Consider the following 27985-nt stretch of genomic DNA (forward strand, 5'->3'; position numbering starts at 1 on the left):
ACATTAGAGGCTGCCTCTTGAGAAGAGAAAACAAGAGAAACTTTTTTCCTGAGGAGAAAGACATTCTGTGACATGAATATTTAAAAAGGCACAGAAAGTTTCTCTCAGGACTAATCTTTAAAGATATAACTATTGGAATCTAACTATTAAGTTTTTAAATATTTCAACCCAAAAGTCTGACAACTTGAAAAAAAATATTTCCCCAATACTGTATAGCAATTATAGTATCATACTTCATGGTTATCAGTGGGTAGAAAAATAATCTACATTCTTCTTTAATCAAATGAATACCTGTTTTCCTGTGTGATAAAAGGGTTTAAAAATCAAAATTACCTTAGTTCCCTTTTTTACATATTTGGTACTGTCCTTTTCAATGTCATGCCATGATCTTATAGGTGTCTTCAATTCGTCTCCAACCACCATGCCAGGTCCCTGGGTGGCAGGACCGCCAATGAACATCATGATACGAGCACCAGTGTTGGGAAAAGTACACTATTGGAAAAAAGAAATGCATCACTAGAACTTAAAGGAAAACGAAAGATATATGGTTATATCTTTCTGGTAGATTATTTCAAGAAAAGAGGAAAGTATGTATTTCTAAGCAATAAAATAATCAACTGTTTAAAACGATGTTTAAAAACAAGGTGTCTACACAACTTTAAAATCTTAAATAGAACTGGATACCTGATTTTTAAATAATCTATAAACCTAATAAAATAATAAATCTATAAACTTATAATAAACCTACAAACAAGAACCTTTCTCCAGCCTAACTAGTTCTAAATAGAGAGTAGTAGAGAGGGGGGAAAAAAAGGCATCTTCTCTTTATAGTTATTGTTTTCTTCTTTTTCTTTTTTGGGGGACAGTGCTCAGGAGCAAACTAAGGACCTCATGCATGCTAGCTAGCAACTGCTCTACCACCAAGATATATCTCCATCCATTTATTACTGTTTTCTTTCTATGTTTAAAGTGTCACCATGACATATAGATCAAAGTTCACAAATTGAGTACTCCAATCTACCACTCCTTCCTCCCATGATGCCAGTGAAATGAAAGAAAAGGTACTATTTAAAAATAAGTAGACCCCTTAACTAACTCCGAGACTGGATTTTGCACCCTGGCTGCAACCAGCCACCAACTCCAAGGCCATTCCGTGTTTTGCTTCCCCTTGGCACCAGACAGCAGAGGCACCAACCAACTGACCATCCTGATGATGGACAAGGCCATCCCTGAGACAGAAGGTAAGCCTCAGAGAATCAGCAGATCGAGGGAGAAATAATGGATCTGGCCTGCAGGGCACTGGCCCCAAGAGAATCCCATGGCTGTTGTAAACTACAAAAACAGATTGGTGTTTTACTCCAAAAGTGACTCCTTCATGAGGCTAGAGTTGGGGAAAACACAGCGTAACATTACTATATTGCCAGAGAGGGTTTAAAACTAAGGGAGGAAGGAGGGGTTAAGATTAAACCACAGAACAACTACACCCAAGGGTTTCCAGTGTTACCCTCCCACAGTGACTGGGTGAGAGCCACAGAAGACAACCGTGAAGAAGGTGCAGGCTAGACATATCCACAAGAAATTTAGGTCAGGTGGAGAAGGACACTGCCCCAGCCTGTGTGGTAAGAAACCAAGCCTGAGAGATGCCTGGACCTGAAATTGCTGGGATCAGGTCCAACAGTCTGCTTGAACACCCACCCCCACTACTGCCTACACCCAACCAACCCACCAGTGGTCTGAGTGCCTTCCCCATCTACCAAGTGAACAAGGACACAACTTGGCTAGGACAGCTGCCGCCGCCTGCAGTGTACAGACAGAGGGCCCTCTGGAGCAAGGAGGGCACCTCACGAACTCAGAAGCTGTAAAGCTAGGCAGAGAAGAGCATGACTTGCTGGATTCCAAGACTGCAGATTCTACAAAGAAACACTCATTCAAAAATACCGGAAAATTTGTTTTGACTTAGTTTTTTCTCTTTTTTCCATCATTGGTTTTTTAAGATTGCGGGGAGGGGGGGGTCTCCTTTTTTCTTTTTTTTTGTTTTTCTTTCTTTTCTCCTTTTAATTCTTTTTCCCTTCTTATTTTTTTCTTTATTTTGCTCTGTTTTTTCTTTTGTTACATTTATCTATTATTAACTTACTTTTACTCCTGAATAGGATCCTTTACCTCATTTTTCTCATTTGCTTTTCATCTTCCATTGATTAATTTTTCAAATTCTACTTTTTTCACTCTCCAGTTCCCACCCCCTTTGTCATTACTAATATAACCATTAAGTTTTATGAATATTTACATAGTTAGGTAACTCTATGGTATTACTACTGAATACAGATCTATTGTTAGTAGAGGTATAGCTGTTGCCTTTAGTAGCTACTTATGTCAATTTTTCAGTTTTGTTTTGTTTTTTGAGACAGGGTCTCCCTATGTAGTTCAGATTAGCCTTGAACTCACTATGTAACCTAGGCTGGCCTCAATCTCACAGTGATCTTCCTGCCTCAGCCTCCTAAGTGCTGGGATTACAGGCATGCACTACCACGCCTGGCTGTATGTCAATTTTTTATTTCTTTTACTGTTTACACTATAATTATAGATCTCTTTTCTATAGTTAAAGGTGGTATAATACTGATTCACAGGTTATGTCAATATCCAGTTTGTATTCAACACTTAATACTGCTGCTTGTACTGCTACTGCCAGGGTGGCACAGTTGTTGCTATTAACTGGCTTTCTCTGTAAGCCAATATCTGGATTGCCTTTTGTCATTAACAATACTGCCACCCATTCCTGAGCTGGGTGCTGGGCCAAATCCACTGTTGCCTATGCTCCCAAATAAAATGAGGTGATAGGATCTTGGGACAGAAGCAAAGGCTTATAGTTAGCCATGCCCAGAGTGCATCATAAAAAGCTGACACTAACTAAAGAGGTCTCCATACTAGTAACAAAGTCTTCCACTATAATCAAGGCACAGACCTCAGCACAAAAAACAAACAAACAAAAACAACAGAAACATAAGAGGACACAACACCAAAATGCTTCCAAAAACTGCCAAGTCCCTCCAAGCTGATACATGGGGCATCAAGGGGAAAGAAATCAAAACACACATAGCCAAATTATTCAAAAGCATAACAGAAGGAATTTTTTTAAAAGACCAATAAAGTACTGAGTGAGCTCAAAGAAGCTATAACTAAACAGATAATGGATCATCAAGTTTACAGAAGACACTAATAAAAAGCTAGCTAAGCTAAACAAAACTAAAAAACATTAATGACCATCTTAGCAAAGAATTAAGAGTCCATGAAAAGGTTGCAAAAAGACATTCATTCACAATAGCATTAAAAAATATTAAATACTTAAGACTTAATCGGGCCAGGGATTTAGCTCAGTGGTTTCGCTGCCTGCTGCACAAGCACAAGGACCCAAGTTCAATCCCTGGTACCAAAAAAAAAAAAAAGACTTAATCTAATCATGGAAATGAAAGACCTCTGCAATGAAAACTACAGTATCTTAAAAAAGGAAATGGAAAAGGACATCAGAAAATGAAAAAATTTCCCCTGTTCCTGGATAGGCAGGACTAGTATTATCAAAATGGCCATACTTCCAAAACTGATATACAGATTTAATGGAATCCCAAGCAAAATACCAACAGCATTCCTCACAGACATATAGAGAAAACAATCCTAAAATTCACATGGAAGCCAGGAGTGGGGCACACGCCTGTAATCCTAGCACTTGAGATGCTGAGACAGGAGGATCACCATGAATTTGAGGCTAGCCTGGGCTACATAGGGAGTTCAAGGACAGCTTGAACTACACAGCAAGACCCTGTCTAAAACTCCCCCTACCCCAAAATTTTAAAAGAAAAGAAAATTTATATGGAACCAAAAGACACCCAGAAGAGCAAAAGCAATCTTGTGTAACAAAAGCAGGGCTGGGGATGTAGCTCAGTGGTGCCACATCTGCCTAGCAAGTGCAAGGTCCTCAGTTCGATCCCTGGTACCAAAAAAAAAGCAAACAAGAAGGCATCACAATCTCAGATATAAAGTTATATTACAAAGCTACACTGTTAAAAACAGCATGGTATTGAAGAAAACCAGACATGTGGATAAATGGAACAGAATAAAGGATGCAGAAACAACCCAAGGCTCATTCAGCTATTTGATCTTTGACAAAGAGGCCAAAAACACACAGGAGGAAATACAGTGGTATCTTGGCTCACGAACACTTTTGTTTCCAAACAATCTGGTTCACAAACAGAAACATTTGGCAAAAATTTTGTTTTTATTTGCAAACTCAGCAACAGGTGACCAACAAGACTGAGGCTATCTTCTTTGCACAAACACAAGTGTGGCCATTTTCCCCTGAATCATGCAACAAATTAAGTTCATGAACTGAGGTGCTACAGTATAGCTTCTTTAATAAGTGCTCCTGGGAATACTGGCTGTTCACATGCAGAAGATCTAATCTAGACCCATATATTCTACCATGTACTAAAGTAAAATCAACCTTGATCAAAGATCCAAATGTTAAATCAGAAACATTTAATCTCCTAGAAGATAAAATGGGTAAAACTCTTGGAGACATAGGTGTAGTCAAGGACTTTCTGAACAGAACCAGCACAAGAAACACAACAAGAAACAACACAGAAACACATAAGAAACATCAAGAATCCATAAATTGGATCATATCTAATTAAAAAGCTTCTGCTGGGGATTTAGCTCAGTGGTTCTGCCACCTGCCTTGCAAACACAAGGACCAGAGTTCAATCCCCGGTACCAAAAATAAATAAATAAATAAATAAATAGCTTCTGCACCACAAAGGAAACAACCAACAAAGTGAAAAGACAACCAACAGAATGGAAAAATATTTTTGCCAGCTCCTTCTCAGACAGAAAACAAATATCTAGAATATATAAAAGAATCAAAAAAAATTAGACCTCCTCAAAATAAAAGACCCAATCAAAAAATGGGCAATTGAAATGAACAGACATTTCTCAGAAAAAGTACAAATGGCCAATAAATACATTTTTTTTAAATGTTCAACATCTCTGGCCATTAGAGAAATGCAAATTAAAACAAAATTCAATCTTACTTCACAAAGACTGGCCATCATCAAGAAATCAGGTAACAACAAATGCTGGTGAGGGTGCAGTGGAAAAGGAGCCCTTCTCCATTGTTGGTGGGAATGTGAACTGGCACAACCACTATAGAAATAAGTATGGAGATTCCTCAAAAAACTAAAACTAGAAATTCCATTTGACCCAGCTATTTCCCTGCTAGGTATCTTCCCAAAAGAGTTACAAATACATTACAATGATACATGCACACCCATGTTTACAGTAGCACAATTCATAACAGCTAACTCTTAAAAGCACCCTGTATGTCTATCAACAGATGAATGGACAAAGAAAATGTGGTATTTATACACTACGGAGTACTACTCTATCATAAAGAGGGACAAACGAGTCATTTGTAGGAAAATGGATGTACCTTGAGACTATAATGTTAAGTGAAATAAATCAGATACACAACCTTCAATATTGCAAGGTTTCCCTCATATAAGAAACCCAAAATTTTATATATATATATAAAAGACCAAATAAAAAATGGATAACAGGAAGTAGGGTAATAGATCTTTTGGAAATAGCAAGGGGACCAAGAGATGGAGGGAAGGGGGAAGAAGGAGTAGGAAATGGGATGAAAAAATAACTGAGATATGTTATGCACATGTCCCAACTCCCCAGGAGGAACATGATCATCAGGTACTACATACGTGCACTAATAAAAATAAAAATTTGAAAAAAAAGTAAATAAAATTGAAAGATAAGAAATTATGCTATCAGTAGACCACAAATTTTGAGGAATTCAAACAAAAGACTACACTGGATGAACACGAAAAAAAAAGAAATATATATTATTAATATATATGTTATATAAATCCCAGAAAGCAAAAGTAAGCTAGATCTTCCCAGGGGAATACATGAAAAGCTCCATATTTGGAATTTTTTTAAAAAGACACAAAGAAAACCAGAAATGGGCCAAAGAAGATACAGTGTATATCTGTACTCTAGGTATAAGCACTAATGACATCCATCAGATTCTGCCATCAGAAATTCCTGTAACCAGGGCCGGGGATTTAGCTCAGTGGTTTCTCCGCCTGCTGCGCAAGCGCAAGGACCCAAGTTCGATCCATGGTGCCAAAAAAAAAAAAAAAAAAAGAAATTCCTGTAATCTGAACTGTGGAAAGTATGTCATCTGCCGGCACAAGGTTTTTAGCACAGAAACTGGATAAACTGAGAGATACAGAAGAGCACATGTTGCAATAGATTTCACAACAAACATGACAGAGGTGATGGTTTATATCTAGATGTCCCCCAAAAGCCTCATGGGGTCACAGATGTAAACCTTTGGAAGGTGACTGGGTTATAAGGACATTATAGCTGATTTGCTATTAGCAGGTTGGGTCTGGTTAAAGGAGGCGGTCACCATGGGTGTGACTCAGAAGACTGTCCCTTCCAGCTCTTCCTTTGACTCGTTCTGCTTCGGGGATGCCAGGAGGTGAGCAGCCTTCTGCCACGTTACTTCTGCCCTGAAGCCAGCTGACTATGGACTGAAACCTCTACAAAACATGAGCCAAAATAAACCTCTCCTCCTCTAAATTGTGGGTGTCAGGTGTTGTGTCCCAGAGACAAAGAAAGTGACTAAGAAAGATGAAAACTCTCATCTGGAATGAAAAGCATTGAAAAAAAAAACATAGATGGGCTAAAGAGCACATCTGAAGACTGGGTTAGAGATAAAGAAAATAAAATTGAGGAAATACCCCAGGAATAGGAGCAAAGAAGAAAACTCTGAGGAAGAAAATAGGGATATATAAAGATACAGAGGTCCAGCATCAATCTAATGAATATAGAATTAAAAAGACAAAAAAAGTGAAATTGGAGAATTACAGAAGTCTTCAGATTGAAAGAGCTTACCAAAAACCAAAAATAACTAATGAAAAAATAATCAAACCTGAACACAGCCTTAAGAAATTTCAGAACTCTAAAATTATAAAGAGAACATTCTAAAAATATCTAACAAGAAAAATAAGTTTCCTAAAGAAATAGAACAAGTCTACATCAAATTATCACCAATAAACTGTATTTTAGAACACTAGATAGAAGTGGCTCAAATTTCCAAATGAAGATTATTTTGAACCTAGACTCCAGAGCCACCCAACCACCAGTAAAATGAGAAGGAAAAATTAAAAACAGTTCTGGGTTTGTAAGAATTCAGAAAATTTACAAAAAAGGGCAACTAAGCACAACCCAAAGGAAATAAGCAAATCTAGAAAAACGACTGAAAGGGTATCCTTAAAGCTTGATACATAAGATTCTCTAGTAGCAGCAAAGTTGCAATGACAAAGGATTATATTTCCTTCTCTATGTATATATAATTATTCTGCTTTATTCTACACTACTTATATAATCATATTAAAATGCTTTTTTATTTCTAAATTCTATAAGCAGTTATCAGACAAACTAGAGTATATTTTTGAAGAGTATATTTTTGAAGTTACATTATGGTTTCAGAACAGAATGTAAATTATATAAACTGCAACAACTTTAAATATATGATTAACAAGTCTGGGGAAAACAATGAAAGCTCTTTTAGTTTTCATTTTTATACATCCTTATATATTATTTGAACATTTTTACAAAGCATGTTCATTACGTCTATAACTTTCTTAAACTAGTTTAATAAGCAATACTCTTCATTCTAGTTATATGAGGTAATTATGTAAAGATTAAACAACAGTGAAGAACAAGAACAGGCCAGGTGTGGTGGTGCACACCTATACTCCCAGCACTTGGGAGGCTGAGGCAAGAGGACTGCTGAGAGTTCAAGGCCAGTCTGGGCTACAGAGTCAGTTCAAAGCCAGCCTGAACTACATAGCGAGACCTTGCCTCAAAAAACAAAAAAATGACAAAAAAGAAGAAGAACAAGAACAAATAAAAGTATACCAACATGATTTTCACAAAACTAAAACACAAATTACATCTGCACTTCAAATATTCTATAGGTTAAAAAAAAAGCACTAAATCCCACTGAGCTATCTCTCGTGTTCTGACTGCAAGTCTTCACATACATCAAGGGCAACTTGGGAGGAAAGTACATGAAACAGAAAAAAGAGAAGCTAGCAATGGACCTAGAACAACTGTCAGGTTCAAATGAAAATTTAGGAGCACCAAAGAAAAGCTAAAAAATAACCAAGAGAATGAAAATGAAATAGAAAAGTTTTTTTTTTTAAAAAGACAAAGTGCTGAAATAGAAAACAAGCAAGGAAGATCCAATGTACATATAAGTGAAGTGCTTAAAGAAGATAAAACAATTCAACAAAATTGATACTTAAAACTATAATATCCAAGAAAAAACAGTGCATAGAATAAAACACCTGAATATACATATAGAAGGGACCACCAGGTACTAAAAGAGAATCAACTGTTAATCATTTTACTAATATTAATACATCATAAGATAATGAAAAATTTCTCATTGAACAACAGTGAGCAATGATATATTCAATCATGCTATGTAATAAAGCCTCTACAAAAAATCCAAAAGGCAAGCTTCTGGAGAGTTAAGATGACACGGAGGCTCCTGGAGGGTGGAATGCCTGGAGAGGGATGGAAGGTCCATCTCTCACTCTAAGCAGCATCTGGCTGTTTCTTTGGAATATACTTTATAATAACCAGGTAAATGTAAGTAAAGTGCTTCCTCAAGCCTGTGAGCCACTCTAGAAAATTAATCAAACTTGAAGAGGAGGTTATGGGAACCCCCAGTTTACAAATGACTAGTCAGAAGGAGAGGTGACAACCTACTAGATGCAACTGACATCTGAATTAGGGGCCAAGTCTCATGGAACTCAACATTTAGTCTGTGACATCTGATGTTATCTCTATACAGATGGTGTTGGAATTGAACTATAGCATATCCAGCTGGTGCCCATTGTAGTACTGCTTGTTTATTCTACAGGTTAAAACTCACACGTATCTGAGGTGACAGACATATTCTATGTTGAATATTGACTGAGAGAGTAACAAGAAAAAGCACTCTGATTCGATTTTTTCCTCTATCCTTAGGATTACAGACACACACACACGCACACACACACACACGCATGCACAGATAAAGTTATATTCCAAAATAAATGCATCATCACTACCTCCAGTAGCCCTACGGCTATGGAAAGGGCCACTCCTGAGGAACGCAAGGGTCTCTTTCCCTGAGGGACAGGCCAAGGATCTCGCTGAAGTTCTCCCAGAAGATCTGTGAGATTCATGTCTATTTTCTGTACTGGCTGTAAGAATCTAGAAAACAAAAAGTCATTTTTAAATGTGTGTGAGGCTTTAAGAAACAACAAAAATAGAGAAAAACACTTTGAATACATAGCAAACTAATGGTTTCTAAGTTGAATGAGCCTCAGAGTTGGTTGTAATGTTTGTTTTAAAATTGTCTCCAAGGCCCAGTTTCTGAAGTTCATTTCAGCAGGTCTGTGCAGCCAAGAGCCTGCATTTCAATCTATTCCACAGGTAAAGCTGATGCTACCCGTCCAGGAACCCCACTTGACACTACCTTTGTCTACAATGCACTCCGGCCAAGCACAACTTTGAAGTTTCATCTTTTATCTATCTACTCATCTCATAAGCTTTAAAGTTCCTGACATAACTATGTGAGGACCACCTCTGATGAGAAAATTTAGGAGAAAAATCTGCCTCTAAGGTTGAGATGACAAAATGAAAAGCTTTTGGGGTCTTATTTTTCTTTGGCTGCCTCTAAACCACAAAAATTACATCCTTATGAATCCAAACACAGAAAGCCAAGAATATATCAAAACTAAACTTATATTGCAATGATGAAAAGCAAACCATTTCAGTGACATGATTCTGCCTTAATTCTTAAAAGGTATATTAGTCCAATACAGGTATGTTCCTAAAAAGATTTAATAATATATTATTACTAAATGCCTATGTTCAAGTTAAGGGCCCATGATGCTTAAAGTAGCTGCATAAATCATAAAATTCTGTTTGCCATAATTGATTATTACCTGTTGGAAGGAGGTGGCTGCTGTACCTGAGGACCACGTGTTGCCTGAGTAACTGGTACTTTAGAAAGCCCCAGCATTTCCTGAAAAAGAGATTATTTGAGTGATATTTATTTAATTACTTCTACAAAGATTTACTATGTGCAAGGTATTGTGTTATAAAGTAGGTACACACGAACAAAGAACACATGGTCTCTCTACTGAGAAAGCAAACAGTTCAGCTGGGGAGACTTTCAGAAAAATAATGACAATGTAGTGAAATAATTGACATGAGAGGTCAAAGCACAAGGTGTTATGTGAGCAAAGGGGAAGGATGCTAACTTGGAATACTTTATTTCTAATTAATAATCAAAATAAACTGCTCTTGAGCCAGGGATTTAGCTCAGTGGTTCTGGCGCCTGCCTCGCAAGTGCAAGGTCTTGAGTTCGATCCCCAGTACCAAAAAAAAATAAAAAATAAAAAATAAAAAAATAAATTGTTCTTTGAAAAAGTGAGTTGTTCTTTCTTATAAATGGGAAAGAGATCAAGAGATGGAGGAAGCAGGGAGAGGGGGCAGTAAGAATTAAGATGTGTCATGCACATGCACCTTCTCCCTCGGTGAATGCCTCTCCCTCGGTGAATGCCTCTCCCTCAATCATTATGCACTGCAAACATGCACTAGTAAAAATAAACTTTTCTTAAAAGGTTGGTTAAAAAAATAAAGAATGGGCCAGGGATTTATCTCAGTGGTTCCGGCGCCTGCCTCACAAGTGCAAGGTCCCAAGTTTGATCCCCGGTACCAAAAAAAAAAAAACTTATTTGAAGAAATAAAGACCAAATTTAAAAACTAAATAATATAAAATAAAATAAAATACATAAACTTTTCTTAAAAGGTTTTTTTAAAAAAATAAAGAATGGGCCAAGGATTTATCTCAGTGTTTCCGGCGCCTGCCTCGCAAGCTGAAGGTCCCGAATTTGATCCCTGGCACCAAAAAAAGAAAAAAAGAAACAGATTGAGAGACTTCAAAGAATATTTAGGAAAACTCTTGGATCAACCATCTTTATGTAAACATCTTTATGTACTGCAAACATGTACTAATAAAATTTTACAAAATTTAGACAAAAACAAAATAAGTGGTTCTGTAACTTTAATGTCCATATTTCCTAACTTGTGCTCATCCAAACCTTTCAGCAACTCTATGTTAAATATCTGCTATATGTGAAAGATATGTGATGAAAAAATAGTCCCTGCCCTCATGGAAATTAAAATCTGAAAACAAAAAGGAATTAATCAAATCATCAGGTAAATGAGTATAAAACTGAAATTGTAGTAAATGTTATGAAGAAACGGTAAGCCAGGCATGGTGGCACACGCCTATAATCCCAGTACTTGGGAGGCTGAGGGAGAAGGATCACTGGGAGTTTGGGGCCAGCCTGAGCTACACAGCAAGACCTGTCTCAAAACATAAATTTAAAAAAGAAGAAGGGGCCGGGGATTTAGCTCAGTGGTTCCGGCGGCTGCTTCACAAGCGAAAGGTCCTGAGTTCAATCCCCTGTACCAAAAAAAAAAAAAAGAGGAAGAAGAAAGAAGGAAAGGTAAATGAAATCATATGAATGGAGAGCCATAAGTTACATATATACCTATATATACCTTGTAAAAGTGTATGTTGGGATAGAACTTGAGACCTTGCACTTGCAAGGCAAACGGCACAACCACTGAACTAAATCCCTGGCCCAATGTGTATGTCTTAATTTCTAACTTAATGTCTAACCAAACTGCGAGCTTTGTTTAGAATTTTTAAAATCACTCTCTAGACACAAAAATACTGTTTTACTAAGGCTTTCCTGAACCCAGAAATGCTTAGTCATGAAGTAATATAGTAGAAAATACAAAACAATCAGAAATGCTAAGTATCTTCAGATAAAAGTTTTTAATTAATCCTGTAGTATGTCCTATACTGCTATCAGGAATAGCAACAAGCAACTTTTTGCTAAAGACTTAACTATGCCCCAGATTCTGAGCTAAATTCTTTATATATATAGTATTACACAAAAAATTATAATAAGTAGATTTCTTAATTTCTACCTTACAAACAACAACTGACAATCAGAAAAACTAAGTAATCTGTCCAAGGTTACACAACTAGTAACAAAACAATTTTTTATTAGTGCATATTTGCAATATATAATGATCACATTCATTGTGGGGAGTACGTACATGTACATAACATTTTAATTCTTTTTATATTCCCTTCCCTTCCCCCTTCACTCCCTCCATCTCTTGATCAATCTCCCATTTATAAAAATTTTATCTCCCTGGGCCAGGGATTTAGCTTAGTGGTTTCGCCACCTGCTACCCAAGTGCAAGAACCCGGGTTCAATCCCTGCTACCAAAAAAATATATATATTTATCTCCCTATTTCCTATTATCTTTTATTTCATCTTTGATTTGTTTGTATTTTGGGTTTCCCATATAAGAGGAACCATCCAATATTTTAGCTTGTGTGTCTGATTTATTTCATTTAACATTATGGTCTCAAAGTGTATTCATTTTCCTACAAATGACTCAAATCCAAATCTATCCTTCTTTATAGCACAGTAGTACTCCACTGTGTATAAATATAACATTTTCATTATCCATTCATCTGTTGATGGACACATGGCCACTTCCAAGATTTAGCTATTATGATTTGTGCTGCTATAAACATGGGAATGTATGTATCACTATAATATGATGTCTTTTATCTAGGAAGATACCTGGAAGGTAAATAGTTGGGTAGAATGTAATCTTTAGTTTTTTGAGGAAACTGCATACTCATTTCCACAATAGTTATACAAATTTACATTGTTATCAACAATGCCAAAAAGTTCCTTTTTCCTGCAGTCTTGCCACCATGTTATTATTTGACTTTTGATGATAGTAAGATCAAATCTCAGTGTTTCCAATTTGCTGTCCCCAATGGCCAGTAAAATGTTGAGCATTTTTCCATGTATTTATTGACCATTTGTTCTTCTTCTGAGAAGTAACTATTCATTTCAATTACCCATTATTTGATTTTATTTTACAGGGTCTAATTTTTATTGAGTTATTTACATATTCTAGTTTTCTGTTGAAGGAATAGTTGGCAAATTTTTTTTTCCATTCTATAGATTATCTTTTCAGTCTGTTGGTTGTTTCCTTTGATGTGCAGAAACTTTTTAATATATAATTCCATTTGTTGATTCTTAATGTTATTTCTTGTGCAACTGGGGCCCGGTTCAGAAAATCCTTGCCTATACCTGTTTTCAAAAAGTTTTACCTATTTTATCTTCCAGCAGACTAAGTGGTTCTAATATTCAAATATTTGATCAATTTTTATTTTAGTACATGGTGAAAGATAATGGGTCTAGATTCAACCTTCTGCATGTGTCTAGCCAGTTTTCCCAACACCATTTATTAAAGGGATTATCTTTCCTCCAGCAAATGTTTTTGTTCCCCATGTCAAATATCAGATACTTGATGGGGCCGGGGATTTAACTCAGTGGTTTCGCCGCAAGGACCCGGGTTCGATCCCCAGTACCCCCCCCCAAAAAAAAATCAGACAGTTGAATGTGCCTCAGGTTGTTTCTGCATCCTCTATTGTGTTCCACCAATCAAGTATCTTGTTTTTCTGACAATAACCATGCTGTTTTTAACAGTGTAACTTTGTAATATAACTTTATATCTGTGATTGTAATGCCATCTCATTTGCTCTTGTTACTCAGGATTGCTTTTGCTATTCTGAGTCTCTTCTGTAAGAGACTGTAAACCAGGCATGGTGGCACACGCCTATAATCCCAGTACCTGGGAGGCTGAGGGAGAAGGATCACTGGGAGTTTGGGGCCAGCCTGAGTTACACAGCAAGACCTGTCTCAAAACATAAATTTAAAAAAGAAGAAGGGGCCGGGGATTTAGCTCAGTGGTTCCAGCGGCTGCTTCACAAGCGAAAGGTCCTGAGTTCAATCCCCTGTACCAAAAAAAAAAAAAGAGGAAGAAGAAAGAAGGAAAGGTAAATGAAATCATATGAAGGGAGAGCCATAAGTTACATATATACCTATATATACCTTGTAAAAGTGTATGTTGGGATAGAACTTGGGACCTTGCACTTGCAAGGCAAACGGCACAACCACTGAACTAAATCCCTGGCCCAATGTGTATGTCTTAATTTCTAACTTAATGTCTAACCAAACCGCGAGCTTTGTTTAGAATTTTTAAAATCACTCCCTAGACACAAAAATACTGTTTTACTAAGGCTTTCCTGAACCCAGAAATGCTTAGTCATGAAGTAATATAGTAGAAAATACAAAACAATCAGAAATGCTAAATATCTTCAGATAAAAGTTTTTAATTAATCCTGTAGTATGTCCTATACTGCTATCAGGAATAGCAACAAGCAACTTTTTGCTAAAGACTTAACTATGCTCCAGATCCTGAGCTAAATTCTTTATATATATAGTATTACACAAAAAATTATAATAAGTAGATTTCTTAATTTCTACCTTACAAATAACAACTGACAATCAGAAAAACTAAGTAATCTGTCCAAGGTTACACAACTAGTAACAAAACAATTTTTTATTAGTGCATATTTGCTGGAATTACAAGGATATGCCACCAACTTTAAAAAAAAATTTTTAAAACATTTCCAGATGATCCTATTATGCTACAAATGACTCTCTTGTCTTAGAAGAAAAAACTTGCAGTTTTCCCCAATGACAAACATCATTAAAAATATTACTTTCATATATTAATAACTCTCATATCACAAAATATTTCCCCTTGCCAAACACTAAAAGTGTTTAGTTCCTAAATGAGAGATGTCATATATTAGCAAAAGCTAGTATGTACTGTATGGTTGCTCTCTCTTAGCCTTCAGCATGACTCTCCTGTAAGCCCTCCAAGGTTCAGTAAAATACCTTTAGTTTCACTTTAAATTTTAAAACTACAGTTGAAAGTAAATAGTCTTCAATCTTATATACAATTCAAGGCACACAAAAGTAAATGAAGGTCAACACTAAATTTAAAGCCTCTGTTATAATACAGTTCTATCATTCATAATTTTTCTATTTTCCAGAAATATACATCTAGAAGGCATTTATAAGCATAGATAAAGTGATGGTCATAGACAGGTAGAAAACTACCGTATTTACCTGCAGTTGTTTGGCAGACAAATCCTTTGTTCCTCTGAAGACGTAACTTTTTGAAATGCCTTCACATCCAAGTTCATGAACCTGCACCATTCTCCCAAAAGTAATAAGTCCAACCAAAGCCGTAGGTGGCAAGAGACTTAAGGACATCTGCATGGATTCTTTCAGGGCTTGTAAATCATCATCTTCCATGCAAGTATCAACAACATAGAGAAATATCAAAGGCATCTGAGGACCACGCTTTAAAAAAAAAAATCACAATAAGAAAAATAAGGTTTTTTTAAAGGTACTAACACTTCAGCATAGCATATAAAAGAGTCAGAGACTAAACAGTGCATACAACAGAATCCTAATTCAACATGTGATGGATGACACCTAGTAATTCAGCTAAACTAAGCAATTATTTTGGTATAAACTGACTAAATATTTAAATTTCTTAAATATTTGCTCCAATGTTCTTACCAGAACTACATATTCAATGCTAGAAAACTGAGGCAAAAGTTCAGCAGGCTGATTCAGTTCAGATATCCCAGCATAAGTAGGTGGAAACTACAGAAAGAAAAACACAAAAATTTTTAACAAATTATTTGCCAAAAACAGCAATAATTTTTTTTTTTTTGGTACTGAGGATCGAACTCGGGGCCTTGCACTTGCGAGGCAGGCAGCAGAACCACTGAGCTAAATCCCTGGCCCAGCAATAAAATTTTTTGTGTTGGGGGGGGGGTTTTGGTACAGAGGATCAAACTCAGGACCTTGTGCTTGCAAGGCAGGCAGCGGAACCACTGAGCTAAATCCCTGGCCCCACTGATAAATTTTTAAACTAAGAATAATTATTTCTTTTTTGTTTTTGTTATCAGGGATAGAACTCAGGACCTCATGCTTGCCAGGCAGGCGCTGTGCCACTGAGCTACATCCCCAGCCCCTACTTCTTGATCATCAAATTAAGAAAGATAATTTTACTATGTGAATGCTAATTATTTTATCATTACTTTTAAATATATATTTTTCTATATGACTAATATTATAGCATAAACATCTGCAATGGGGGTGGGGGTAGTTACCTGATTCCTCTGATAACAAAAGTTGCAAGCCCACAGTTTTGCTCGATAATCCACTTGACTGTTTCAAGAAAGGACAAAATGAAGTAGTTTATATTTCAATTCAATTTAATAAGGATCCTAATTTCAATAAAATTAACTTCTAAATTATGAACACATTCAAACTGATATTCAAAGTGATTTCAAGTTAATGTATTTTTAGGTATTACCAATATCTAATTCATACTTTTAACATAAACAAGTTCACCTAGTGAATATAAAATAATATATACCAAAATCAACAGTAAAATTAAGATAATTTTAGGTGTTTCTTCAAATGACATTAGCAACATCTACATACAGACCTAGAATACATTTATTCAATTCAAAAATATATAAAGTGGGGCTGGGGATTTAGCTCAGTGGTTCTGCCACCTGCTGCGCAAGCGCAAGGTCCCGAGTTCGATCCCCGGTACCAAAAATAAAGTATATATATATATATATATGAATGAATGAAGTGGGTGCAGAGTGGCATGCCTATAAAACCAGCTACTCCAGAGGCCAGGCAGGAAGATTACTTCAATCCAGGAGTTTGAGACCAGCCTGGGCAACATAGCAAGAGGTTGTCTCAAAAAAAAAATTTATTTTTGGTATTGGTGATACAGCAGTAAACAAGAAAGAAAAGGTTGCTGCTTTCATGGAGTTTACATTTTAGAAAAGAAAAGACAAGCAGATGTGTACACAAAAAATACTTTTAGATAATGATAATAAAGATTAAACAAAGCAGGATGTGAGACTGTGTATGGGTAGCTAAGTTAAAGGAAAGCCTTATAAGTAGAGAAACGAAGTATGACATGCATGGAAAGGAAATAGTCATGGGAAAATCTAAAGGCAATGCAGTCCAGGAAGGATGCACTCCTACTGCACATGTTCCAAGGTAGGAATAAGCATGGTACATTCAAGGATCAAAAAGAGGAAAAGATATGTAGATTAAAAAAATAAGGAAGAGAGATTACACAAGATGGGAGATACACAGAGGCTGGATCACACGGGGCCTTACAGGTCCTGATAAGGGGTTTGGATTTTTCATTGCAAGTGTAATAAAATGCAAGTACAAGATTTTAATAATCTGACTTCCACTGATAAAAGTACAGCTTCTAGGTAGAATAGTCTGCTGAAAGACAAGAATGAAAACAGGGAATCTAGTTAGTAAAAAATTGTATTTCCAAAAAAAAGACAGTGCTATTTGTAAGTAGGATATAAGTGGAGGTGGAGTATACAACACAGAACCTATAACATTCTTGAGGTCTAATTCACTTTGCTATCAAATCAGATAGAGGGAACAGAAGGAGGAATAAAAAATACTCCTAAGATTTTGGCTTAATCTTTTTTTTTTTTTTGGCACCGGGGATTGAACTCGGGACCTTGCGCTTGTGAGGCAGGTGCCGGAACCACTGAGCTAAATCCCCAGCCCCAATAGTGCATTTTTAGAGAAATTGTCTTATACAGCATGTATCCTATTTTTTTTTTTTTTTTTTTTGGCACCAGGGATCGAACTCGGGACCTTGCGCTTGCGAGGCAGGCGCTGAAACCACTGAGCTAAAACCCTGGCCTTGGCTTAATCTTTAAGAAATCTTAACATTCTTCAAACACCGGCCACTTAACCATGACCTTACTAATGATAAAAGCTGGGTTGATACACACTTAGCACCAGTGCCTAGAAAACACTAATAGAATCCACTGCCCTTTATGGCGACACTTTTATATTTGGTTTCTTTTATATTATCAGCTCACTACAACCTGGATGATCCTAAAACTTAACAGCTTTTTGGATTTGACTATTTTAATTTTTAAAACTAACTAAAAAACAAAAGCATGTTTATATGAATGACTAAGGGAGAAACTACACTTTTGAATCAATTGTATCACCACTTTAGTTTTGTCCCCATTGTGTTAATTACCATAAAGGATTCAAAACTGCACGGCAGGTGGTCCTACTGCACAGAACAGGTTCGTACTGAATGGGAGGTAAGTCAGGTCTCTCTTTCAGTGGTGTAAATAGGGCTGCCACTGGAACAACCATTCTAGTGGCTTCCAGTCGACTTGATGGCCAAACGTTCCAACTAAATCGGACTCCATCTCGTTCTTCATTTTGTTGGATGAATTCCAAATAGGTTGTCATTGTACAGCTTGATTCTTACTTCTGTAACAAAACCAAAAGATATTTTAAAATCTAGCATCCTCTTAAAAAGATTAAAAATAAGTTTTCCCAAATTCAACAATGCTAACACATTATAAATCATGACCAAATCAAAATATTTATCTCAGAAAGCAATTAGCAAGCAACAATAACTCTACTTATAATGAGTAAATAATGACTCAGACCCCAAATCCTCATTAGGCCAAATGCAGAGTATTTTACACTTTTTATTTACTTTTGTATAAAGTATGGCAAAAAATAGCAAATGTCCTCAGGTATTTATTTAAAGGTGTATAGAGAAAAAAAGGCAAAAGTGGGCAGGAATGGTAAATCTAAATCCTTTTATTTTTTGGTGGGAGTTGAAACAGTGTCTTGCTATATAGTTCAGGCTGGCCTGGAACCCACTATGTAGCCCAGGATGGCCTCAAATTCACAGCAACCCTCCCGCCTCAGCCTCCCCAGTGCTAGGATTACAGGCATGCACCACCATGCCCAGCATAAACCTAGATCTTATGCTTTCAATATTAGCTTTGTAAGTTGCACTATTCTCAAAACAAATATCAAAATCATAAACTCTTAAAACTCACATGGTTTCTAACCAGAAATGATTAAGTTCCCATGAACTTTCTGTAAGAGAATATTTAATAGCACATAACAAACATGATTTTCCTAAAACTAGGTATATATTCACTAGTCAAGTAACTTTTTACTGTGCAAATATAGGATATTTGTGACACAGTAAACAACATGCTTGTTACATGGTATTCTGTGACTTACCTATCATATAACCTCTTCTGCAGAAACAATACAAGAAAATGTTTACATGCTAACTTATGAGAACATTTTAAACTCTAATTTGAGATATATCATTCCAATATAATAATTTAAGTTTATCACCAGAGGAAGAGGAGGCCACTCTAGGGAAGGTCTAGCATTAAGGGACAGCTCAATTTTGTTACTAACTCCCTGCCTAGAATGTCAGCTTTCCCACCTAGGCATCCTTCTATCTCTCAGGCTCTCAAATTGCAACAGTGGTAGTCATGGAAGGAGGCTGAAGAACCCAAAAGTGTAGGAGGATAAAGAGTTTCAAGTGCTATGTGGCAGCAATGAAGGGCAAAGTTAAAAGAGCTTAAGAATTGTGAACCTAGGATGTCAGAAGAACCAACATGGATGTTAAAGTTGCTAAGAAAAACAGTGAGACAAGAAACTAAGGAGCCAAGCATGGAGGCACATGCCTGTAATCCCAGCATTCAGGAGGCTTAGGCAGGAGGATTGCCAGGAGTTTGAGGCAACCTGGGCTAAACAGTGAGTTCAACGCCAGCCTGCACTACAAAGCAGATCCTGTCTCAAAAAATAAAAAATAAAAAAAGAGAAAGAAACTAAAATATGAAGGAAGGGGAAATACAAATTTAGGTAAAACAATTTTAATTTTAGAAAAACTTTCAAATAGATGTTGATATACAAATTACAATAAAAGAAGCTTAACAATCTAAGTATTTTAAGCAACTTTCCATTCTTTTCTTTAAAAGAAATAAGAAAAATATAAAAGAAAAACTGCCTTATTTCTATCATGCCAGAATGCCACAGACAACCAGAGACTGTTGCACTAATCAAATGAGCATGTTGCCGGGGATTTAGCTCAGTGGTTCCGCCGCCTGCCTTGCAAGTGCAAGGACCTGAGTTCGATCCAGGGTACCAAAAAAAAAAAAAAAAAAAAAAACCAACCAAATGAGCATGTGTATTTCACAGGTGTATAATGGCTAGAGAAAAATCCTAAGATAAGACTAAACTATAGTGTAAATATAGGAGTATGGGTTTTCAAGAAAAAGTGACTGCTGGATGATAACGACCAAACAAAGGTCTGGTCCCAGCTCCAGGGTACACTGAGGCCGGGGAGTTCCAAGTTGGAGGCCACCATGGACAACTTAGCGACACTCTGTCTCAACAAAAAAGAAAAAAGGAAAAGGTTTAGGGACTTAGCTCAGTGTAAAGGCCCTGGGTTCAAACCCGTTTCACCAAAAAAAATAAAATAAGAAGCAACAATAAGAAAAATGACAACTTCCCTCAGAGAGGAAAAATATCTAGTTTTAACAAACAGCTTTCATGTTGCAAATGTGACTATAAATTCTAGGACTATGTGATCCCTCCCATTATTACTCCTGAACAAAAAAGCAAATCAAATTCTCTGCACTTATAATTGCACCTATAATCTAAAACATTATCTCCAAAAAGCATTAAAATACCCACTAAAACACACTAGACCAATCGTGGTTGTTCACTGAAACACTAAACACAAAAAATGTTTTGAGTCACTACTTTCTCCATTCTCCCAAAGACAATATATAAGAAGTACTTCACACATTTTCTCAAATGCCACATTACTTCAAGGAAAACAACAATATTTGTTGCTACTAATAAAATTTGATCTTCAAAGCAAATATTAAAGTTTTTACAATCTTGTATCTATACAAGAGCTTGATACCTTCCTAATATGTAAAGATTCTCCTGATGAGAGCAGTGATTGAATTAATGTGGTTTTTGACATTGTATAATGAAACTTGAGGATTTAGAATACACACATATTCAGTGAAGCAAAATCTCCCAAATGGTCAATTTATGATCCTACAATATCATATATGGTAGATAAACCATTCAAAGTGGAGAATAATCAATGGGCTTTAATATGAATTCAAAATATTCGCTTCTAAGGTTTCAGATCCCACACTGGAATTAACCTTTAATGTCTTAATTAAAACTACTGGGATTTGGTGTGATATCAAACAAGAATATGCATAATTATCTGAAGAAGCTATTGTTAAATCTCTTCCTTTTCCAACTATGTTTCTATATAAAGCCAAATTTCCTTCATACAGCATATTTCAACAGACTGCAGAAGTAGTCATGAAAACCTACCTTCTATTAAAACAGCTGTTTTTTCCTTTAGATCCTCAAATAATATTGAAGATTATAAAGGGATCCTGTGAACCAAAGCCCCAAGATGGCTGGGGAACCTCACTGAGAAAAGCTCTAGGAGCCTTAGCAGGAAGATATTTACCTACAGTCAACAGCCTGGTTTAGGTTTCTACAACAAATAGCAGGCTGGATTATAATCCCACATTCGTACTTTTTAGGACAACATCACCTGAATAACAGTAGAGCACAATTCTCACATTTTTTTCTCTCAATCATTCTGCACTAATAGCCTATGCTCAGTAAATCACATCCACTATGTTTCTTACATTCTTAACTCCCAGCAACAGTTTGATGAAAGTCCCCCTTGTTTTTTTCTTAATTGGTCCAACTGCACAGCCATCCACATCTCCTTTTCTTCCCTCACCTTTCAAAAGTAGGAACTGCTCAAGGTTAAAATCATTAATTCAAGTCCAAATGTCCTTCTAAAAGCTAGTTTTATATAAAATGTCATTATCTGACAAGCACTCTATCCCCTAAAATTAACATGCTCACATAAAAGCATAAAACCAAATAAATATTATTCATACTATATTAGAACGCACACTTAACAAGCTGATCTTTTTTAAAAAAAAAATAAAAGAACATTTTAAAGAAATGCTCCATTTTCAATGCAACCTAGAAGCAAAGCAATATGTCACTTTAAATATTTGCCCAGAGCATTTTAAAAGGAATTCCCTTTAAATTAGTTTTTCACTATTCCAATTTTAGCCCTTTTAAACGTACTCAATTGAAAAACACACAAAACTGCAAGTAAAATTAGAATTCCTTTCAATCAGATGCATTTATTGCTAGACAGTTAAATGTGCCTCTCCTACTTCTCAGCGGTAAAATCCTCAATGAGGTGGACTAAGGAGTAGCTTTATGATTTTGGAAAACAGCCTAATCTCCCTTATTCTCGATTTTCTCATCAGTAAAATGAGGGATTTGGGCTATAAAACTACAGGGTCCCATCTAACTCTAACATTTCCTGTCAGCTTAAAATGGATGGTTTTCTGAAATGATGTTAACGATACTACTGAAGATAGGAGATTTAACATGCATTTATATTTAAATCAAAAACGTTTTTGAAATTAACTTGGCTAATTACCCGTGGTTTTTGTGAGGTAGAGGTTAAGGAAGTTCATGTGAGAACGTGAATTCAACATCTCTTCCCCAGTGATACATGTGGATTCACTATAACTTCTGTGACTTTTCCTTACCCGAGAAGGGGCAAACACTACTAGCAGAACGGAAGCTCAACGGTATAGGATCAGTCTTGGTCTGAAAACTGAGCTCGATCAGTAACCAAGGCCCAGGGCATTAACTTTCCCCTTCACCTCTGTAACCCCAACGGCCGACAGTCGGTGATGAAGTCAGCTCGGTTCAAAGTCTAGGGCACCTGAGATACGGCAAGGGGTGAACCGAGCAGCACCAGCGCCCGAGCGCGGGCTGGGCAGGGAGGGAGGGAGGGAGGGAGGGTCCCGGTTGGGTCCCGGGTGGTGTGGGCACCGGGCCCGTTCACGCCGTCTCTCAGTTTCCACCCGAAGCGGGCGCCGGGAGCCGGGCCGGGACAGCGAAGGAGGGCGAGGCGGGCCGGGGTGACAGATTCCGGGCTCCGGGCGCCCGGGCCGAGCCTCCTGCGCGCCTCGCCCGCCGCAGGCGGCGTCAGGGCAGGGCCGGGACCACCAGACCCGGGCCCCAGGCCGCCGCCGCCAGCCCTGGCTCCACGCTGGGCGCCGCGGCCCCGGGCAGCGGAGAGCAGATGGCCGCGAAGTGGGCCCTTACCAGCGCCCTACGACGAGATCCGAGCCAGCCGCAGCCTCCGCCCGGCGAAGTCAGTCCGCTCTACCGAGCAGGAGCAGCCGTGGCACCGCAATCCGGGCCGGCGCCGCCCCGCCTCCGGCCTCCGCGAGGACCTCGGCCAGGCCGGCCCGGCTGGTGCCGCCTTTGCCACGTCAAGGGGAGGCGAGGGGCGGAGCCCCGGGGGACAAAGGGCGGGGCCACGGATCAGAGTGGCAGCGGCCCCGGGGCAAAGGGCGGGGCTTCGGGGAACAGGGGGGCGGGGACACTGGGGGCAAAGGGCGGGGCCTCGAGCTAGTAAGGGGCGGGCTGAGGGGGAGGACCTGTCGGAAACGGGGCGGGGCCGCGGGGAGGCCGGGGGCGGGGCCGCGGGGAGGCCGGGGGCGGGGCCGCGGGAGGCGAGGGTGTGGAAGTAGTGTGCGAGAGTAGGGAGCCGTGGAGGGAACTAGAGGGGGAAAGAGGGACTGGAGGCCGCGTCGCAGCCAGGGGGCCAAAACAGACGAACCACCCTGGCCTGGGAGCGAGGCGGCGGCGCTGTAGGACACTTTCCTCTCTGAAAGCACCGAGTCCCGCTCCTGCAGTCGCAGAAAGGCTGGAGAACTGCAGCTGGCCCTGAGACGCCCAGAGCCACCCGCGGCGATGCACGCCCGTAATCCCAGCATCCTGGGAGGCTGAAGCTGGACGATGGCAAATTCCAGCCCAGCCTGGCCAATTTAGCAACTTAGAGAGACCCTGTCTCAAAATAAAGTTTAAAAGTACTGGAGATGTAGCTCGATGCAAAGGCCCCAGGTTCAATCCCCACTACCGAAAAATTAAAACACTCCTCAGCTTGCAGAGAGAAATGGATGAGTTCCCTAGAACATCTAGGACCTTGCTGAGTCCTAAAACCACAAACTACATCTCTGGAAAAAAAAAAAGTGTGAAGTTACTTCTTTCACTCAGTGCAAGAAATATTTACTGAACACCTGCTATGTACCAGACAGCAGTTTAAAATGCTGATAATGTGACGTAAGCAAAATAACTCAAAGACTCTGGCCTGGAAGAATTTACACACTATTACTAGTCAGTCTCTCTTTTCCTCCACTACCTCTGTCACCCTGTCTCCACCTTTGACTGATTGCTCTGGATGTAAATTTACTGCTTCTCTTTCCAAGAAAAGAACTGAGGAAAATGGGACCTTAACAGGTTGAAAAAACATTCAATTTCATGGTCTCAAAAGGCCTCCTTTCAGGGAGGAGATGCTCACAGAATTAATTAGAAGTATGACCACACCTCAAATCCTGCACAGTTTACCCCATCAGTATTTTATGGACTCCCTGGCAATCTCAAGGCCCTGAGTTCGATTCCCAGTACCAAAAGAGGTATTCTATGGACTCGAAAAAGATAAAATCCTTTCTTCAAAGTTTATATTCATGAGAAGATAGCACCAAATATACATTTATTTCCCTTTGTATAGTGTGTATGCTGAGTGTTTTGGAAAGTGGAAGAGAAAGAGTTTGGTTGTCAAATTTAAAACCCTAAAAAAGGAATGAAAATCAAAAGCAAAAATTTAGTGCACACCTGCAAATAAAGTGGGTTCGGGGAGCTCCCTTAAGAAGGATTCTTGGCCAGGGATTTAGCTCAGTGGTTCTGGCGCCTGCCTCTCAAGCAAGCACAAGGTCCCGAGTTGGATCCCCGGTACCAAAAAAAGAGAGATTCTTGACTACATGTAAATAGCAATTGGCAATGTTTTAAAGGTAGAATAAGGACATTCATAAAAAGAAGGAGAAAGACTGGCCGGGGATTTAGCTCAGTGGTTCCGGCTCCTGCCTCGCAAGCGGAAGGACCCGAGTTTGATCCCCAGTACCAATAAAAAAGCCCCCCCAAAAAGAAGGAGAAAGACCAGAGGAAGAAGGGGGGGGAGGAGAAGAGGAAGAGAAGGAGGAGGGGGAAGAAGAAGGAAAAGGAGAAAGAGGAGATCATCCCAGAATGAGTAGGGTAAATAGACATGTATCTTAGTCTATTCAGGCTGTTATAACAAAATACTATAAACAGGATAACTTATAAGTAGCAAAAATTTACTTCTCACTGTCCTGCACACTGAGGAATTCCAAGATAGAGATGCCAGATAATTAAGTGTCTGCAGAGGACCTTGTAGCTGTCTTTGGATAGTAGAAGGGGCAAGCTTGCTGTCTTGGGTCTTATCAATATTGCTCTGGTCTGAGTATTTGTGTCCTTCAAGAACTCATAGGTTGAAATTCTAACCTGCAAGAAGTTGTTCTAAAGCAGGTGGAGCTAGGGTTGGGGATGTAGCCCAATGGTAGAGTGCTTGCTTGGCATACATGGAAAAATTTTTAAAAAGAAGTGAGGCCTTTGGAGGATAATTAGGTAAAGTATTAAGAAAAAGGATGGGATTGCCTAAAAGGATATAATAATGAAATGAGTCACAATTGCACCATCCTTTAGTTTGTTTTTTTTAATATAACATGAAGATGATTTACTGTATTCTCCAAAGGAAAAAGAGATAACTTGATAGTGGTAGAGGACAGTGCAAAGAGGTCATTCTTTAAAGAGTGCATTCATCTTTCTGTGTGTTCATCAATTGTTTTTTGTTTTTTGTTTTTTTACTTTCAGGTCAATTCTATTTTTTTATTTATTTTTATTTTTTCATACCGGGGATCGAACTCGGGTCCTTGTGCTTGTGCAGCAGGCGGCAAAACCACTGAGCTAAATCCCCTGCCTGTGATTCTCTTTTTTGACAAAGCACTACTGGCTACTGGAAATGTTTTATTTGTGGCTGGCTTGACTTCTGTAATTGGTTTAGAAAGAAAATTCAGATTCTTCTTCCAAAAACATACAATGAAAGCTACAGAAGGATTTTTTCTGGGTGGTGTATTTGTAGTCCTTATTGGTTGGCCTTTGATAGGCATGATCTTAGAAATTTATGGATTCTTTCTCTTGTTCGGGGGCATCTTTCCTGTGGTTGTTGGCTTTATTAGAAGAGCGCTGGTCCTTGGATCCCTCTTAAATTTACCTGGAATCAGATCATTTGTAGATAAAGTTGGAGAAAGCAACAATATGGTATAACAACAAGTGAATTTGAAGACTCATTTAAAATATTGTATTAGTTATAAAATCCTTTGAAGAACATTCAGCACAAACTTAAATTACATGAAATAGCTTGCAGTGTTCTTTACAGAAGTTTAAATGTGTAAGCCTGCAGAGTACCAACAGCAGTTAGCAAAGAATCAGTGAAAATAGGCTGCTGATCAAGAGGTCTGAGAAGTCAGCAAGCAAGCTGAGGGAGATGAAATCCATTTTACAATGCAGATTGAAACTCTAGAAGGCTGTTTTTCTTGTCTTTCTGCAGTGTGCGGAAACACAGCCATCCTTAGAAAACTCTGTGCTGTTACTTCTTTTTATTTTTAAGGTTCAGGAGCATCCCTAAGCATTGGCTTTTAGAAATATCCACTGTGATGGCAAAAACATTTCCAGTTGCACTGTGTCTCAGAGAGTGATGCATGAATTGGAAGTGCCTATGTCATTTTGATGTATTTAACCCCAGGAAAGCCCGTTTTCATGTTTTGAATCACTTTTTTGGGTAAACGTGATTAAAATAAAACTTTTATGGTTCTTCTGAAACTTAATATTTTAAAGCCAAGTGAAAATCTGAACTAGCTAGACATTCTAAGTCATCCTTTACTAACTTTTAGTTTCTAAATTCCAGCTGATGAAGCAATTTGGTCAGTGACATACTCTAAAAACACTCATACTTCTTGGAAGTCCAATCTGCACACATGTTTGTATTGTTCATTACATGTAAGCATTTAACAGAAAGCATTCGTGACCAGGAAGTCATGGGTTACATAGCCTGTTTCTTTGAATAGTCTTTTATTTAAGATACTAAATGATGCATACTAAATGGGTTTTTTCCATCATAATGTTGTTTTTCTTTTTTTTATTTTTAAATTCAGCAGTGGTTTATTTTTCATAAATTAAACTAACTTTTGGTAATATTTAAGACATGTAACATGTTAAAACCTATAACTGTTGTTTAAGGGATGTTCACTTAATGAGCTTTCCTGTATTTTCAACTTTTTCATAACACACAAATATCAGAAGGTGTGACACATGCTTCCCGTGATCACTCTTGTCCTTGAGTTAGTGGAGAAAATATCTACTAACACTATTTTACCGTAATTAAACTGCATGTCGTTTCTTAAAGACGTGTTTTCTTTTTCTTCCTTCTGTTGCTGATTGATAGTAAGAAACAACAGTCATTTCCTTTTCTAAGGTCACAGCTTTTGTTGTAGATGTAGGAACACATTTCAATATCCACAGTACTATTTTATGACTAATGATTGCACTAGTTTTTTTTTTGGTACCGGGGATCGAACTCTGGTCCTTGCGCTTGCGAGGCAGGTGCCAGAACCACTGAGCTAAATCCCCGGCCCTCTATTTATTTTTTTAATAGTTGCAAAGCTTCTTAAAACATAAAGGCATAATTAAAATTTGTGATATTTATTTACAAACATGTCTACAAGATATCTAAGCTTTTTTTGCTTGTTTTAGTTATGTCAGAATGCACAAAGAATTCCCAATGTTGCTTGTCTACAGAAGGAAAGACTCAGTACAAAGTGTAATGGTTCAGTCTTGTGGATTACTGTTGTGTTTGGTACTTGCATTTGACTTTATGATGTAATCTGTGAAAATGAGACAAATGGAGACTCCTACCTCAATAGTTCATGGAATAAGAGACCTAGTGATGTGTCTGATGTTCTTCAAAAAAAGTAATATCCAGG

The 27985-nt window shown here is 38.0% G+C and overlaps 1 protein-coding gene across 2 annotated transcripts in view; it reads right to left on the reverse strand.

Moving 5' to 3' along the window:
• Nucleotides 1-23337, reverse strand: part of Sec23a (SEC23 homolog A, COPII component) — a 55599-nt gene extending 32262 nt beyond the window's left edge. For both annotated transcript variants that reach the window (XR_206012.4, XM_004862747.4), the window contains exons 1-8: nt 23190-23337; nt 18214-18455; nt 16277-16334; nt 15678-15764; nt 15219-15455; nt 10074-10153; nt 9192-9336; nt 334-492 (exon numbers count right to left, since the gene is read on the reverse strand). Coding sequence is in view for 1 of the 2 variants with exons in the window: in XM_004862747.4 (XP_004862804.1) it covers nt 334-492; nt 9192-9336; nt 10074-10153; nt 15219-15455; nt 15678-15764; nt 16277-16334; nt 18214-18434 (987 nt within the window). In the remaining variant the exon portion in view is untranslated. The remainder of the gene's footprint in view (nt 1-333; nt 493-9191; nt 9337-10073; nt 10154-15218; nt 15456-15677; nt 15765-16276; nt 16335-18213; nt 18456-23189) is intronic.
• Between the last annotated feature and the right edge of the window lie 4648 nt (nt 23338-27985).

This window comes from Heterocephalus glaber, unplaced genomic scaffold (assembly GCF_053883595.1).
Source record: "Heterocephalus glaber isolate CG9 unplaced genomic scaffold, H.glaber_assembly_v1.0 deba00000901, whole genome shotgun sequence".
Classification (NCBI taxonomy): Eukaryota; Metazoa; Chordata; class Mammalia; order Rodentia; family Bathyergidae; genus Heterocephalus; species Heterocephalus glaber.